This window comes from Amphibalanus amphitrite, unplaced genomic scaffold (genome assembly GCF_019059575.1).
Source record: "Amphibalanus amphitrite isolate SeventyFive unplaced genomic scaffold, NRLGWU_Aamphi_draft 000535F_arrow, whole genome shotgun sequence".
NCBI lineage: Eukaryota > Metazoa > Arthropoda > Thecostraca > Balanomorpha > Balanidae > Amphibalanus > Amphibalanus amphitrite.
Genome location: NW_024882029.1, coordinates 429807 through 446462, shown reverse-complemented (window position 1 = coordinate 446462; position 16656 = coordinate 429807). Strand labels below are relative to the sequence as shown.

At 49.5% G+C, this 16656-nt stretch overlaps 2 protein-coding genes and 1 non-coding gene across 4 annotated transcripts; 2 read left to right on the top strand and 1 right to left on the bottom strand.

The window, feature by feature from the left end:
* Positions 1–705: 705 nt before the first annotated feature.
* Positions 706–2785, top strand: LOC122393444. The gene is made up of 2 exons (XM_043389461.1): positions 706–1964; positions 2254–2785. Exons 1-2 carry the CDS (start codon positions 1089–1091, stop codon positions 2503–2505), a joined length of 1128 nt encoding a protein of 375 aa, XP_043245396.1. The 5' UTR covers positions 706–1088; the 3' UTR covers positions 2506–2785.
* Positions 2786–6933: 4148 nt separating this feature from the next.
* Trnal-aag lies at positions 6934–7015 on the top strand. Its single transcript has one exon. It is a non-coding gene; the product is annotated as a tRNA-Leu (tRNA).
* Positions 7016–7255: 240 nt separating this feature from the next.
* LOC122393443 (ruvB-like 1) lies at positions 7256–16573 on the bottom strand. Of its 2 annotated transcripts, none has more exons than XM_043389459.1 (8): positions 16384–16573; positions 15042–15210; positions 14806–14934; positions 14372–14546; positions 11475–11677; positions 8653–8821; positions 8124–8322; positions 7256–7734 (listed from the first exon to the last, which is right to left on the bottom strand). In XM_043389459.1, exons 2-8 carry the CDS (start codon positions 15180–15182, stop codon positions 7380–7382), a joined length of 1371 nt encoding a protein of 456 aa, XP_043245394.1. In that variant the 5' UTR covers positions 15183–15210; positions 16384–16573; the 3' UTR covers positions 7256–7379. The 2 variants fall into 2 exon arrangements, with proteins under 2 accessions (XP_043245394.1, XP_043245395.1); XM_043389460.1 differs by having other exon boundaries at positions 16411–16443.
* Between the last annotated feature and the right edge of the window lie 83 nt (positions 16574–16656).

The window sequence follows — 16656 nt, the reverse complement described above, 5'->3', positions numbered from 1 at the left end:
GCAATCAACTTGATTTGAGGACAATCGGTAGGCGGCCTTGAAGAATGTACATACCTACGCATTACACAACAAATGTTGTGCATGATGCACACTTGAGGTTTAAAGGGTAAATGTTATCATGTAGGCCCTCAAACATATCTAATTCGCTGTGATGTACTCACCACCAGAGACGTTTTGTTCAATGACTATCTTCGGAATGTTGCGTGCCGTACTTGTTGGATGTTTTGTCACAATCAATTGCTATTACCGCGTTACAACGATTTCACCATTGTAGCAATCCTTATTGCAGTCTAATCTTTGTGCAATGTGTCAGACTGCTTACGGCCTGAACGATATCCGGTTATCATGGATGACACCAAGGTGATGTCACTTATTCCGTCCTGTAAGATTTTTATGTCGATTGTCATCATGTTGGCCGGTGTATTGTGTCATGAGTCATAAGTCATGTATTATGCCGTATTTTCGAAATGCAGTACCTATGTTCGGACATGAGCGCGACTATGATGGTGAGGTAGAAGCTTTAGATGAGGGATAAATGAAATCGTCCACATATGCTTGTATCGCTTATCGCTTGATAGCAATGCGAGGGCTACTATATCCAAGGTCCTAAAACATAACTATATCGACCCCAGTATGGAACTTTTCTGATCTCCAATGCCAATTGAAGCGATAAAATACAATAAAGTAGATGACCCAGGGCCACGTAGTCACGAGAGTGCTCAAAGTTTCGTCATGTTTCATTGCCGTTTGTGATGCCCTGTTTTTTATTTTGTTTTTGGAAAAATACAGATACCAGTGTTGTGCTCGATATTTTTCATTTTTGGGACAGTTATGCACAATGTTTGCGCGTCCATTCATTAATTATCTTCGAAATGTTTCTACCTAAGTACTTTTCTTTCACATGACACGTGGAATGACAGACATAACTCGGCAAAGCATTCCACATGAAACTTTGATAGCTCATTCGCATTCAGTAAGGGACGGCGAAGCAACCAATATAATTCGTGATGCTAACAGAGCGAAAGTCTCCATACCCTTTCATTGAAATTCCGGGAACGAATGCTCAAGCTTAGCAACCCACTAAAGCCATGGCATTATCGCCTCGATCACAGCGAACAGTGTCAGCGCCGCGCCGCTCCCCCGGAAAATGGTCCCCGGTACGGGGCACGCCGCGACTGGCCGACCTCGCCGAGGACGACAAGGAGAAGATTGCACTGATCGTCAAACAGTTCAGCGAGGCGTGCCGCCACCGAGACGAGCTCGCGGACGTGGTGAAGGAGCAGGAGAGCCAGGTGCACCACCTGATCCGAGAGAGGTGGCTCTTCACACAGGAAAACACGCGACTGGCCAAAGAGGTGGAAAATCTCCGACAGAAGCTCAGAGAAGTGGAAGAATCGCAAAACGAACATGTTTCTGAATTGAGGGACAAAATGAAAAAGATCTGCCTCGCAAACAAACAGCTATCTGAAATATGCACTGAGCAAAAACACCGACTTGCCAAACAACACACCAAGGCGGAAGAAATGGACAGTCGCTACCAAACCATGGTGTCTGCCATGAAATGTCTCGAACTAAAGCTCGAGAACAGCAAGAAGTCCATCCGAAAGCTACGCTACCACCTGGACAACGCCCGTAACGCGCGCACCTTCCCTGCGCGCACGGCCGAGGGTTCTGTGCAGACCGAGCCGGCCCCGGTCGGGACGGGGACGGCCTGCCGCTGCTGCGGGGCGCCTCCGAGCTACAGTAACGCGGTCCGGCCGTGTCCACTGACCTCCTCGGGGCCTCTGTCGCAGCCGCCGGCCACCAGACAGGTGTCGGAGGTGTCCACAGGACCAGTGAGCCAGTCGGTCGACACGGTCCAGCCACCGCCGGCAGCTGACGGAGCCGTGACGGCGGCCCGACCGCAGCCGGGACAGACGTGCTCGGAACCGGCGGGCTGTCAGCCACACGGCACGGCGTCACAGGTCAGTCAGGAGACAAAGGTCACGGGTCACGGTTCAGTTAGTGGGTAAAGGTCACAGGTCATGGGCCAGTCAGTGGCAAAGGTCATGGGTCGCGAATCAGTCAGACCCGGGAATCACCCGTATAAGCTAAAGACGACATTTAGATCGTAGTCGGAGCACCGTCTAAAATGTATGCAGCAGACATCTTCGTCTTATACGCTACCTTTTCCCTGTAGTAAATACGCCTCATTTTCTGTGTATTTCCATTCTGGTTCGCCTCAGCTGACACCAGCGCTCTGTTCTGCGGCAGGTGACGTGTCAGGGCTCAGCGGCCAGTCGGTGGACGCTGCCCGGCGCCGCCTGTCCCCCTGCTCCCCCCGGCGGCGGCGGCGGTCTGCTGGAGTGGGCGGCCGCCGAGCCGGCCGGCTGCCCCTGCTGGCACCAGGTGTCCCCCGCCGGTCAGCTGGCCCTCTCGCCGCAGGCCGTCGAGGACTGGATGCTGACCAAGCTGTTCTTCAGCGGCCGGGCGCCCTGCTCCGTGGCGCATGTTCAGCTGCAGTGAAATCCTTGCGGGGAGATTCCTGTGTTAGTGTAGCCATTGTCACAAGCCATCACTGTCATAGCGCCACGCTGCTTTTGTCCGCTCAGTTCCGATCGCGTGGGTCGTAGTCGGCAGTCCGTTGTTCCTTCATCTCATCTCAGAGTTGTCCGCGTTTGGACGAAGGTGCCGCTGTCGGTCGGAGGTGTCATTGGCTATCACCAGAGCCGCTGCCCTCTGTCTTGTTCTGTTCAATACAATTGTGAAACCGTTCATATGATGACATACAGTTGATAAAAGCTGACTCGTTTCAGTTTCAGGTTACTATTCACTGTATCACGACCAGTGAGGCGTGAGCTAAGGTAACCACCCACTCTATGGCCTTGGGCACTGACCAATGACCACGTGTGACAGCAGATACCTGATTTCGAAGCAGATCCACTAGCTGATATCGTGCCATATACTAGAAGCACACGACTGATGCCAGGAGCATACACCAGTCCGGGCTCTTAAAGAGGGTGCGTCACCCACCGAGGCAACTGTTATGATTATGGCAACTGTTAGGTAGATACGGTACGGAGACCGCTGCATATCGGTCATTGCCATCTATATAGCCAACAACAGAGGCTGACATGATGATGGAAATAAAATAAAAGGGCGCCTCAACTGGAAAAGAAACAATAGCGGTAGGGAATGGGCATAGAAAAAGAATAGCTAAACGAGGATCTAGGCCAAGACCGAATAGATGTCGGACACTGAAAGATCTGCTTATCCAATAAGCAGCATCTTGTGGTGAGACCTCCCTTCTACCTACACATGAAGTGACCGTCTCGATAGAACCTTCCGACAGAAGAGACTTGATGAACACCGTTCCGTGTCGTTTCCATCCCCAGGACCTTCGAATCGTTCTCCTACACAGGGTATATCTCCTACATACCTCAGCCTCCCGTGCCGGGCTAGATGGGCAACTTTATCCCATGTGGGAATGTCCGTAAGAGCACGCTCGTAGCCGGGTGTAGTGAGTGTCAGGGGGCTGGTCCGCCTGTCCTCTCTGGACGGGCTCAGCCCCGGGGACTCACCAGGGTGCTCGCTCAGACCAATGTCTCCCCTCAATTCCTTTCATCCTTCCGGCCTTGAAATGATCTCGTCAGACTGAAGGAGCCTAACCCTGACAAAACAAACAACCAAGACAGGCCTGTCGAATTTCGAAAGAGAGCATGACACCTAATATGCCGATATTATATGATTTATATGCTTAATTTGTTTCCCTACGTCAGCTTAGCAACGCTGCCGTGCAGGGGCTAAAACTACTGTGTTGGGTCACCCAGCCCCTGACCCAACATAGCAGTTTTTGCCTTTGCACGGCAAAGCGGTTGACCAATGACCACGTCTGGCCACCTGCGGGGCATGCTTGCATCAGAACGGCGGCCGGTGAGACAGGCCATCCGGTCCCTCAAACGGTCACCGGGGGAGGATCGACTGGCAGACTGTGGGTTGGGACCTGCCTGTCAGCAGTCAGAGAGGCCACTGACTCACTGGGCATCAGGGGCGGATCCAGGAAAACTCCAAGGGAGGGTCATGAATCGAAGTGGTGCCCCTACCTATACCCAAAATTAAAAACTCAACGGATTTCGTCCACTTCATTTTGGTGGTGCCCCCATTTTCAGTTTTTTATTTTTATTTTTTATTTTTAGTCAGTATCTTAACTCTTAGCCACAACCACATTAAACCAATTGTAAGCAAGTATATGAATGTGCTATGTGTATATGTTACGGGTATATATGTTGTGGACGCTGAGTAGTGAGTACTTACCAGGAACGTTATCAGGTAAGCAAATCGTTGTCAGTCCGACGAACTTGACCCTGGCGTCTAAAGGGTCTGTCCTTGACACTTCAGGCTTGTCAGGGGCACCAAAGTCCTTCCAGGGACACCACAAACCTGTCAGGGGCACCTACCCCAGTAAACATGACGACGTCGGCCCGACGTCGGGCCGAGGCTCGGCCCGACGTCGGCCCAACGTCGGTTCAACCTCGTCCCGACATCGGCTGGACGTCGGATATGCCCGCATGTTCCGACGTCCAGCCGAAGTCCAGCCGACGTCGAGCCGACGTCGGGCCGAGATCGTTTGCCGAGGTTGACGAGATCCTTTGTCGTTGGACCGACGGGGCCGACGTCGGCATGTTTATTGGGACAACGCGCCAAAAATATCAACCGGCGGCGGGATTCGAGCCCCCCAGTCGCCGACGTCGGCATGTTTACTGGGACAACACGCCAAAACCATCAGCCGGCGATGGGATTCGAACCCCGTGTCTTTCGAACGCGAGGTCAGTGCGCTAACCACTACACCACGCAGCCAGCTAACGAATCAGGTTTGTTTTGTTGGGTTATGCCCTTTCGGTCTGACAAGACCATTTCAAAGCCGGAAAGATCATAGGATGGAGACATTGGTCTTCTTGGCGAGCACCCTGGGTCCAGTTCATATAGAGTCCCTGGTCCCATTGCTGTTACGTGCCACTTATTGGAAAGGGCGACCCCACAATGGGTTCATATAGCCACTCTTACACACCTGCACCAACGTTTCCCAAAGTGTCCCTTTGATAAGTGGCACTTTGGCAAAGTGACACTTGCCGACTGGCCTTTCTATATGAACTGGGCCCGGCCCTGGTGAGTTGCCGGGGCTGAGCCTGACCAAAGGATAGGCCGAGCAGCCCCCAAGCACTCACCCCACCCGGCTACGGGCGAGCTCGGCTTACGGGCCATCCCAAATGGGATAAAGTTTCCCGTCCAGTCCGGATCACGGGGTTGCGGCGTGGAGGAAGATTTGAGTTTCCTGAGGATATTTTGAATACAGAAGCTCTTTATGAAACATGAAACATGTATTTTATATTATTTTAACGGTCAAAACAGCGGCCGATGTCGGTCCGACGTCGCCCCGACGTCGGCCCGACGTCGGCTGGACCTCAGCAATTGATCTCGGTCCGACGTCGGCCCGACGTCGGCTGGACCTCGGCTGGACGTCGGAACATGCGGGCATATACGACATCCAGCCGACGTCGTGCCGAGGTTGGACCGACGTCGGGCCGACGTCGGCATGCTGATGCCGAGTTGCCGACGTCACCCCGACGTCGGCCGACGTCGGGCCGACGTCGGCATGTTTACTGGGACGGCCTTGTAGGGGCGCCACAGGCCCGCCAGGAAGCAGGGGCACCACAGGTCTAGCAAGTATACACGACAGGAAGGGGCACAACGGGCCTGTTGGGCCCATGAGCACCCCTAGGGGCAGGGGCACCACAGTCCTTCCAGGGGCACCGCAGGCCTGTGAGGGGCACCAGCGGCCTAGCAGGGGCACCAGTCAACACAGGCCTGCCAGGGGCACCACAGGCCTGCCAGGGGCACCTCAGACCTGCCAGGGGCACCAGAGGCCTGCCAGGAGCACCACCGACCTCGCAGGGGTAACTTGGGCCTGTCAGAGCCCAGGGGCACCACGGGCCTGTCGAGAGGGGCACTTCAGGCTTTTCAGGGACACCATAGTCCCCTCCGGGCGCAGGGGTAGCAGGGGCACCAGAGGCCTGCCAGGGGCACTACAGGCCTAGCAAGGGCACCACTGGCCTGTCAGGGGCACCTCAAGCTTGTCAGGGCCCAGGGGCACCACAGTCCTTCCAGGGGCATTACAAGCCTGTCAGGGGCACCAGAGGCCTAGCAAGGGCACCACAGGCCTAGCAAGGGCACCACTGGCCTGTCAGGGGCACCTCAAGCTTGTCAGGGCCCAGGGGCACCACAGTCCTTCCAGGGGCATTACAAGCCTGTCAGGGGCACCACGTGCCTGCCGGGGACACTTCAGGCTTGTCAGGGGCGTTACAGTCCTGTCAGGGCCCACGGGCACCAGGCCCGTGGTGTCCCTGCTAGGCCTGTGGTGCCCCTGGCGGTCCTGTGGTGCCCCTGTCAGGACTGTGATACCCCTGATAGGCCGGTGGTGCCCCTGGCAGGTCTTTGGGCCCCCGGGCCTCAAGGGGGGGGGCATAACCCATGTGACCCCCCCCCCCTTGGATCCGCCCCTGCTGGGCATAACCGCAGGTTGTTTGAAAAGACAAACACTATTCGTTAGAATTGTGTTTTTCTATTGAAAAACAACCGGAGCGGTCCTTCTCCGGGCTATGTTTTGCATGGCTGGCAGCGAATCAGTACAACTTGACAGGGGCTTAGACGAATCGCTCAATTTCCGTAAGTTCAGGGTATAGGCTCCCGCAAGCGATCTACCTGATGGCATCGGTCGCTACTCGCTTAAAACCTCGTGGCACGTGGCACGTGCGATTCAATTTTCGCCCCTATGCAGTGGCGCAGCTTCAGTGGTGAATAAATGTGCCCGCTCGGCACTAAAAACCAGCAGCTCTATGTACAACCAGCAGTAACGTCCACTATACAGAACCGCTATTGAATCACTCACGACCATCTGGTAGCGTGGCCGAGCGGTCTAAGGCGCTGGTTTAAGGCACCAGTCTCTTCGGAGGCGTGGGTTCGAATCCCACCGCTGCCAAATCTTTATCGTCGTTTTACACTGGGTCATAGCGAAGAAGACTATCAGGCAATCCAATCACCCACCAACACTGACACACCACAACACCACCTCTACCCATTCACGATGATAATGATGCTAATGGCTTGGTGTGGCGGGGCGCACCAGCGCATTGAGGATATTCATTTGCAGCATTGGGAGACTGGGAAGAAAATAAAACTTATCGATAGGTTTGTCGGGTACCCTTAGCACAGAGCCAGATCAATTTCCAATATATTGTCTTGGAACAGCATGGAATGAGCGACAAAGCAAGCATAATTGAACGATGACTTGAGATGCACCAATGTGGCCCGAGGGCCCTGAATGACCCGTCCTACCTCCCTAATCACTTCATAAACTTGTCACTGTTGGCCGCCAGCACCTTGGCCGACGCCTTGGCGTCGTGGAAGAGCTCGGACACCTCCTTGAGATCGTCAGCCGTGATGGTGGACCTGCCGTTCACCTTGGCGGTGAGGTTGGCGGGCGTGAGCAGCTGGACGGCGTACCTGAGCGTGGTGTCGGCGCCCACCTGGCCGAACGCCTGCAGCGCAGCCGGCTCCACCGTGAGGCCCTCGGCCTGCGCGCGGATCTGGATGATCTTCACCATCTCCTCCTGCGAGTAGGGCAGCGTGCGCACGATCAGCAGCCGGTCCAGCAGGTCCAGCGGGATCCCGTGCGGCGCCACCACGTCCTCGCAGCCCCTGAGGGAGAGGAGGGGGGAGGTCAGATGGGGCGACAAGATCGCACCACTCGATCATGACACTGATAATTACACAAAGCAGGCGATAACCTTGTGTTGATGGGGCAGTCAGCACAGGGTTGGTCAGACACGGTCAGGCAGTCGTCAGTCCTTGTCACGTTTCTCGACACAATTAAATAGCTTTCACTAACCCTGCTCATATATTGCCCATATATCCAGAGATAGCCACGAACCATGTCGGATCCCCGTCACCGTCATTTGCTGTCTCAGGCCTCAGCCGTCTCAGGATCAGTTCCACGTGGATTGCTGCATTATGTGCACCGTCCAGCGCGGTCAACCTTAGCATTTCTCGAAACAAAAGCGACTACATCCACACCCAAGTTTTCTCACCTGACGGCGCAGTTGCCTCGGTTGGTGGCGAAGATGACGATGGGCGCGATGGTCATCTCCAGCGCCCGGTGCAGGTAGGTGAAACACTCGATATCCAGCATGTGGACCTCGTCGACGAACAGGACGCCGGGCACCAGCTCGGCGATACCCTCGTCGATATACTTGTTGACCACCTTGTTGATCTCACGTCGGAGCTTGTCTGTCGGATGGGGACAGCTTATTAGGAAAGGATCGCGTGAACAGTGACGGATTAGGAGACCAAAAGCTTCCCAGCTCTATCAAATTTTCTGTAAATCAAAAGCACCCACCGATACGACAATCTTTCCTGCCAATGCAGCCCATCTACCTATCGATCAGGCTTCCCGGTCGACTCCAAATCTCACATAACCACTCCAATCAGATTGCACTGGGAATACTTGGTCACCTATCTAGTACCTAGTTTACCTAACCAGCAACATATCACACCTGTACCCCACCGTATCCCTTCAAACGAACCCCTTTTGCCGCCAAGCCCCGGTTCCGGCCTCACCTGTGATCTCGGTCTTCTTGGGTTTCATCAGCTGTCCCATCATGGAGAGAATGTCCTGGCCGCCCTGGGGCCTGGCGTTCGCCACGTCCAGATCGTGCAGAGTGACGTCCTGGATCACCTCCTTCTTCTTGTGCACGTCACCCTTGGGTAGCGGTACGTACTCCTCTGCCTGAAGAGGGGGAAATGTGTCATTGAACTGCATAGTTGGGTGAGGGGTGCAGCGCAGCAGCATCGGGACATACAAGAAGGAAATCAGAGACACCACGAAGGATGGGAAAGGACAATGACAACCAGCCCCGATGATATTTATTTGGCTTTGGGTCGCGTCCCAAACAGCAGCCGTCCAAAAGTCTCTTAGAATTCAACTATTAAGTCAATGGAACATCGCATTCTCTTTCCACAATTACGCAAAATGAAAAAATAGCAACACAATACGCATCAGCTCATTCACTTTAGTACCCAAACTTCTTCTCGACCCACCACCACCACCAGCCCCCGTTCACGCAAGATTACTTTACTACCGTTCACGAGCTTCAGAACTCCTTTACCGTGACGTCATCACGGCGCATGAATTTTCCTTCACCCATAGAAATGCATGCAAAGCATGGTGTGTTTGAGGCGGGCTAAGGAGAAATCTAAGGCCTACATGTGTTCAAAAGACGTACCACTAAGCCAATGGATTTAAATGGGGTTGAAATCGAAACATTCGGCCTTTATTTATCTAAAATGGGCCAATCAAATGGTCCCTGCAACTCATAATGAAGGATTTCCTCTGCGTTGAAAAATTTGTTTCAAGTGTTTTTTCATCAGCGACAGGGGAAATCCTTCATAATTGCTACCAGATTACTACCATATTCCCTCGCATTTCTGTTGCGCATTGCCTCACAAATCAGAGTTTTGTGAAGTTTATATTAATTTAATTGTCATATTTTGACTGATTTTGGCGATTTTCAATTATTTCAACGCAGCATGGATCAGATAGCTCTCATAGTTTGCTGAAGAATGTGGCTTTTGCTTGGTTATTTTCAAGTTATCTGTGATTTGGTGCGCCGTGATCGTAGCATTATACAAATTATATGAACTTTATATATTGAATCAACTTTTGAAGTGAAGTTCACATGAAAAATCAAAAGTTCAAGCATAATAATTGTTAAAACATAATGATGCAACATGTGTCTCCCAGATGGAACTTATATTTCAATTGAAAACTGAAAATGGAAAACAGAAGATGGATCTGCGGAGTTACTGAGATCACAAGGTGCTCTTGATTGTTGGTAATTGAAGATGTTGAGAGAACTTGTGAATCTGCATACCGGTCCTGACTTGCTTGATTGTTTAAAACTATTTTAATTCTCATAATTGTGTAAAGTGTAGTGACTGTGCACACTGCGCAGCACATGTGCGCAGAAATGTGCAGGTGGCTGGTAGGTGGGTTAAACTTCGGAGATGCGAATTTGGATGTCAGTTATAAAATTAATGGTTATGCCTTGTAGAGTAAGCTCTGCTGTTTTTTTTGTAATTGTCTTTTTTATAATTGTAACCTACAATGCTGTTAGTTTCATTTTTATTAAAATGCTCGACCAGAATTTGCACTTGTTCATGCATGAATGGCTAAGTTTGGGGTGTTTATTCAACCCTGACTGCTCAAGTTTTTCAAAGGCACATGACACAGCACGGCTAGATCAGCTAGTACCTACCTGTTGACTATTTTTGTTTTTGGTGGTGATGTGTTTGCTGTTTGTCTTTTGCAAGGTGGTCAATGAAATAAAATAATGCATTATTTTGGAATGTTTCCTTGACAGAAGCCAGGAGCCGGATTGATGTGTGCTGGTGAATGAGATGGTTCAAAAGCATTATCTGATGTTTTTCAATGTGCATAAGCCATAACATCCCTTTCATACGATGGAGTTTTAATAGCTTCTCAGTCTCTGTCATTTTCCTGAAATATTGGTGTAGATAAGAGATATCAGTACCTTCTCAGAGGTACCTGCCTTCTGCTGGATAAATATTTAATTGGTTGGACGAAATGGACAGGTAGCCTTATGATAATGTAATGTGAAATCTTATTTCTATAAAACTTTGAAAATGAAGTTCTAATTATTCATAAGTGCATACATTTTTGATGACTAAGAAAGTTTTCCACAAGAGTAGAAAATGTGGGAAAGTCTATCAAATAACACATTCTGAAGGCTCAATGCTGACAGAGTGCTGCCTCAAAGAATAACTGACTTGCTGGGTTACGAATATTTCTTTATTTTAATTTTCAAATGTAATGTACAATACATTGCAGTGAAATAACAAAATAGTGCAGTAAAATAGTATTGGCGACGATCAAACAACACGTGCGCCATTGATGTCTGCAAAAATTGCTACCAGATTGCTACCAAATCCGTGACGTAGCTACGGCGCCTTTATTTCCCTAGTGAACCCAGCCCCCGTTCACGAGCTCCAGAATCCCTTTACCGTGACGTCACCACGGCGGCAGAATCTCCCTTACCCATAGGCATGCATGCAAATTTCATCATCTTTCGGGCAAGCTGGATAAAAAATCAAGGCTTATATGTCATCAAAAGATGTACCAATGTAACAACGAATTCGCCTCATTACGATAAATGGGACTGAAACTAAAAAAGTAGGACTATATCGAGCCAAAATCAGCAACTCAAATTACCCATTCATTTGAATGTGAAGGATTTCCCCTGATAACGTCACCACGGCGCCTTTATTTCCCTAGTGAACCAACCTGAGTAGTAAAGGAATCTTGAGTGAACCAACCTGAGTAGTAAAGTAATCTTGACCACCACTATCCCATCCCCGCTCACCTCCAGGTCATACTCTGACGCGAACGTGTCACTGCGTCCCTGGCGCTTCACCGAGCCGCTGTTGGCCTCGATGTAGATGACGTCGCCGACCTCCACCTTCTCCTTCTGAAGCGACTCGTAGATGGAGGGGTCCAGCTTCAGCTGCTTGGTGCCCTTGGCCGTCTTCAATCCGATCACCACAGAGCTGATTGTTTTGCCGTATCCTGGACAAAGCCGAGTGGCGGGGGACGGATGGGTAAATCAAACGGGTAACCGACGTAACGAATGGGCGAACAAGCGGATAAACGGGGCAGGCGAGTGGTCTGGGTACGGAGGAGCGACTGCGGGTAAAATCGAGACTAGAAAAGTGAGGCAGCCGATGAACGGTACTAACGAACGATTAATGGGTCATATAGTAAAAGGACTATCACGGCATAATGCCACTAAATATCTTGGTAGCTTATCTCCAGGCCGGATCGATTGATATGAAACGGTTGGCCAGCAGTACGGGACTTTCCGTATGGGGTTTCCACACTTATTTCCAGCGGTACAAGGCTTCACGTCATTGACTTGTCGTAACTTTTTGGGTCTACAAACATTACCGTTACCATGGATGATATAACACTGGATTGGTGTCTCGTGAAAATTAACATTGGGATCCGCGACATTGGGATCAGGCCTGCCATCTAGCGAGAGAATTGTCGTCAGTTAGGAGCAAGCCGAGTGAACGCCATCTCTCAGCATTATGACACACGTGGGTGTGGTGTGTTAGTTGGCTTGAAGTGCATATTCCCACGAGTTGGAGGTAATCTTACTGGACCTGAGACGACAAAAAAGGTCTTAAATACTTGAAAGCCAAAAACATCAAGCAGTCTTTAGGTAATACCGAAAATAAAATGCGTAAGACGGTGTGCATTGAAACACCCAGTCCCATCGGCTTGTACGACCTTTTATATGGTCATTTACTCGCAATGGTACAGCAGTTTGACAATATGTCATACATATTTGGTAGGCTTATTCCTTCTTCTCCGAATTTCGCCCGATTTTCTTCATCTTAGTTAAAGGGACCCTCCCACCTTCAAAAAAGTTTATGAATTGGCATGAAAGTGATGTCGCTCGGTTCAGAAAGAGCGAGGACGAATATCTACCAAATTTCACCGAAAAATATTCACCCGTTTTCAAGATATTAGACTTTTACTTTTGTTTACTTTTTAGGGATCTCCGCTGTTTCTAGCGACTTTATTTTAGAAGTGCGGCGTTTGCGGCAGATGCTGCGCGCAAATAGCATATACCACCGCATGCTACAAAACATTTTAGTCAAACATTTAAAAATCGTTAGATATCTGCGCTGACGTCACACATTCAGAGGGGTATTCCTAAGCATTAGCCCCTCTGAATCAAAATGCTGCAATTTTAAAATTCAATATTTCCGATTTAAGGCATTTCTCGATGTTGTGAGTGCCGAAACCGGTAATTGTGAGCCAGGGACCCCATTTTGGCTATCTCAACTCAAATCTAATGTTAAGGTGGGAGGGTCCCTTTAATGTTACGGCACGTGCCACGTGCCAACTTAGGGGTGTCGAAATTGTTCCACATAAAGTAACTCCGCAATGGCTGGGCCCATTACAGTAAAACTTCGTCAATTGTTAGGCACCCAGTGGCCAATGCATTTCCATGTGTCACTATGGGGGTGCTACTGCACGTGCACACGTGCGGGGTGCCGCTTCCATATCTCAAGAACGGCTGGGCGGATAACACTCAAACTTGGTACACAAATGTCACATCGATGCTCGCACTGAATTGATCAGTGCTTACATTGGTGCAGAGTCGTTAGGAAAACGATGAAAAGAGATGCGTGGTGTTTATGCCTTTCTATTCCAGCAGCTGATTGACCCGCAACAGGAGATCCCTGTTTGTGAAGGCTTCGTCTCCCTTTTCCACTCGTTGTTTGAAATAACATTAACAATGTACGAAGAAGATCACACGTCAAAGTTGTTTTAGGCGGCTATCTTGGGCCAGGGCTGCGGAGTTGTAGTCAGAGCCAGCGGTTCTGTTCCGACTCGGAGTCGGTTGATTTTTAAAAGCTGTAGTCGGAGTATGAGTCGAACGTCACCGAAACGTCATGGACTCCACAGACTTACCAGGTCTGCAGAGTCGGAGTCAGAGTCAGAGTCTGTGTGAATTGACAGTTCTGCCCGAGGAGTCGGAGTCGATATTTGGATACCAGAATCGGAGTTGGAGCCAGAGTCACTGAAATTTCATCGACTACGCAGCACTGGTTGGGTCCTTTTCATAGAGCGTCTTGAATGACATATTGAGCGGCAATGACGTTAGCAGTTCCGTTTAAGTTTTTCATTAGACTTATAGATAGTACTTACGTTCGATTTGTTCTTTGATCGGACAATTTGTTTGATTTAGGCCAAGTAACGACTCATGTGAAAAATAGCGAAAACGACACGTGCTGGCGAAGTCTCCAATAACTCCCTGTTTCACGATTTAATGAGGAAATGACATGGAACTGCTTATCTTCTTACTAACCCTGCACATAAATCTATTAATTTCTTCGCTTTTACTGACACATAAAGACATAACCTTTTGAAAAATTGCACAACAAGCCTGCTACTGCACCACACTCCCGTGTGTCACAATGCTAATCAGCGGCGTTCACTCGGCTTGCTCCTAACTTACGATAATTCTCCCGCTAGATGGCAGGCCTGAGCTCAATGTCGCCAAAAACTGTGAAGACACCAATCCATTATTATCTCATCCATGCCGTTACCAACGGGGGCTACATTACATCATTTCAACGCTCTTGGGGTTCGCAGCAGTCTCCCTTCTCCACTACCATGGGGCTCCACCTTCTCCACCCTCCAATCGGCACTTACGCCCCATGGGGTTATCGGTTTCTTTCCACTCACCTCCCATGGGGTTCTCGGTCTCCTGCGGGGACAGCTCGGTCACCTCGCCCTCATACACCTCCTTCATCTCTTTGATGCGAAGGCCGATGGCGCGCCGGAAGTTTTCCATCAGCACCTCAGTCTTCTTGATCTCAGAGCTAAACACTTCGGAGCCGACCATAGGGCAGAACGGTACCTGCCGAGTGGCGCGACAGCGGTGAGCGGCAAAGGACCACGGCCGGTTCATCGGACGGATTCACCGTCGGCATGGGGACGTATCACTCTACAAACCAAGTGCGCTGTCATAGGAATAAAAAGCGCACATGCAGCGCGACGCAACTCTCAGACTCTCCGTGAACCAGGACTTACGATCGTCATTTCCGAGACAATTATGGTTTCAAATTCATCACACTAGCTACAAGTGTAAGCGGCGGGGACCGCTGTGTCGCGCTCACCTTTGATCCGAGCTCCTGCGACACAGCCAGCGCAACTGCGGTTTTACCGGTACCCGGCGGGCCGACCAGTAGAATACCCCTGCCCGCCATCCGCTTTGACTTGATCAGGTCCACAATAATGCCACAGGCCTGTGTACAAATGGCAGTGTTAGAAAATTACATAATAGGGGTCTTGTAGAGGCAGCATGTCCAACTCAAACAAGTCACGCAGAAGGTAGAAAAATCATCTCTCTCACCTCCCGTGCATCCTCCTGCCCCACAAGACCTGCAGCACATGAGACGGCATGACCAGCCTCATTCAAGCCCAGTCCCTTGACATGGCTGTGACTGGAGACACGCTGAGCCTTGGTGGTGCTTTTGACCTCCTCAATCTTCATAGCTCGAGTGCTGGTGGGATCAGGTGCTCTGAAACATTGGCTCAGGTTACTGTGTAATGTCTAACATTCTATGTAATTTTATAATATATGAGAGAAGAAACCACACTAAACCAAGTACTTAGGATGCTGCCTGCTGGACATTATCACCATCTAACTACAATGCATACTCATAACATAGACATTGTCAGAGATTTTAGGTTGGGAGGACAAAATCAACTTTGGTGTACACTTTCCAAAAGTTACTTGTTATATATGCCATTTGACAATTGACATGCCCTAGAGTGGAGGAATAGGTTGGAGAGTGATGCATTAGAAGAAGTTCAAATAAATAAAAGAGTGGCTGGTATGGACCGGGACCCTCATGTCTTTCTAAGCAGCTGTGCTTAAAGCGACTGACGCTGAGGAGCCCCCACCAGACCTTGCTGGCATTTGGCAATGGCATCAACTTCAACAATTATTGAAATGAAAATTGATTTAATGATTATCAGGTAACTGGCAGAATCAAAATAGTCCTACCATATTGATATCAAAAATGACTCCCTGCGAAGACCAAATTGCCAACTAAGTGAACTAACTCAATACAGGAAAGTGGGTTAAGCAAAGTAAACTTATGGAGGTCCCCAAAAGCTTGACCACAAAGTATTAAGCACCACAGTGACTATATCAATTAGGTAGGTATGAATTCACTGCCACTAAACTACCAGGTGGATGCCTTATTGTTATCCACTTGTGGCTTGTGCTGTGTGCACACAGCGCACATTTAAATTGAGGCTCAAACTACTATTGGGCAACTGGGTATAGGCGATTTTGCTGTGGTAGGGTGCCGACTGCCGAGTGAAGCATCTTGATCAATGATCTGTGACGCTGCGTAAAAAGCTCCATTTTCCAGATACTCAAGGCGGCAGATTATAAATTGGTTACCACCAATTCATCCTTTCAGAATGCTACTTTTAATCCGGAAAATTGCCTTTACTTAGCTAGCTAGGAACCAAGCAGCTCAACCATTCCAATTCCTTTAAAATCGAAATTGAGATGTCATGAATCATGATTGAAGCCGGAAATTTTTGAGCCAGAGCTCTGTTGATACCGCAGTATAAGGCACAGACAGATGTAATACTGATACTCAAGCCATCAGCATGGGCTCAAATTATGCAGGCAATAATAATTTTATGAAAAAATCCAACGAATCTAATCAAAATACCTTGTAATCCTGAAACATGAAACGCACGATGGAAACTGTCACCCACTTGCTACCCACGAGGCAGTATTGAATTAACAACCAGCGGAAAATGAAGAAAGCTTTGATGAGTGACGTTAACAGTAAAATTTAACAAAATAGCCGTAAATGAGCCACACAAATATGATTATTCATATTTTAATATTTTAAAATTAAATTTTGGATTGTATAAACAAAATAAAAGTTGCATCATGTTGTGAAATATAATCAGAATACGTCATTTTCGGACTAAATTTT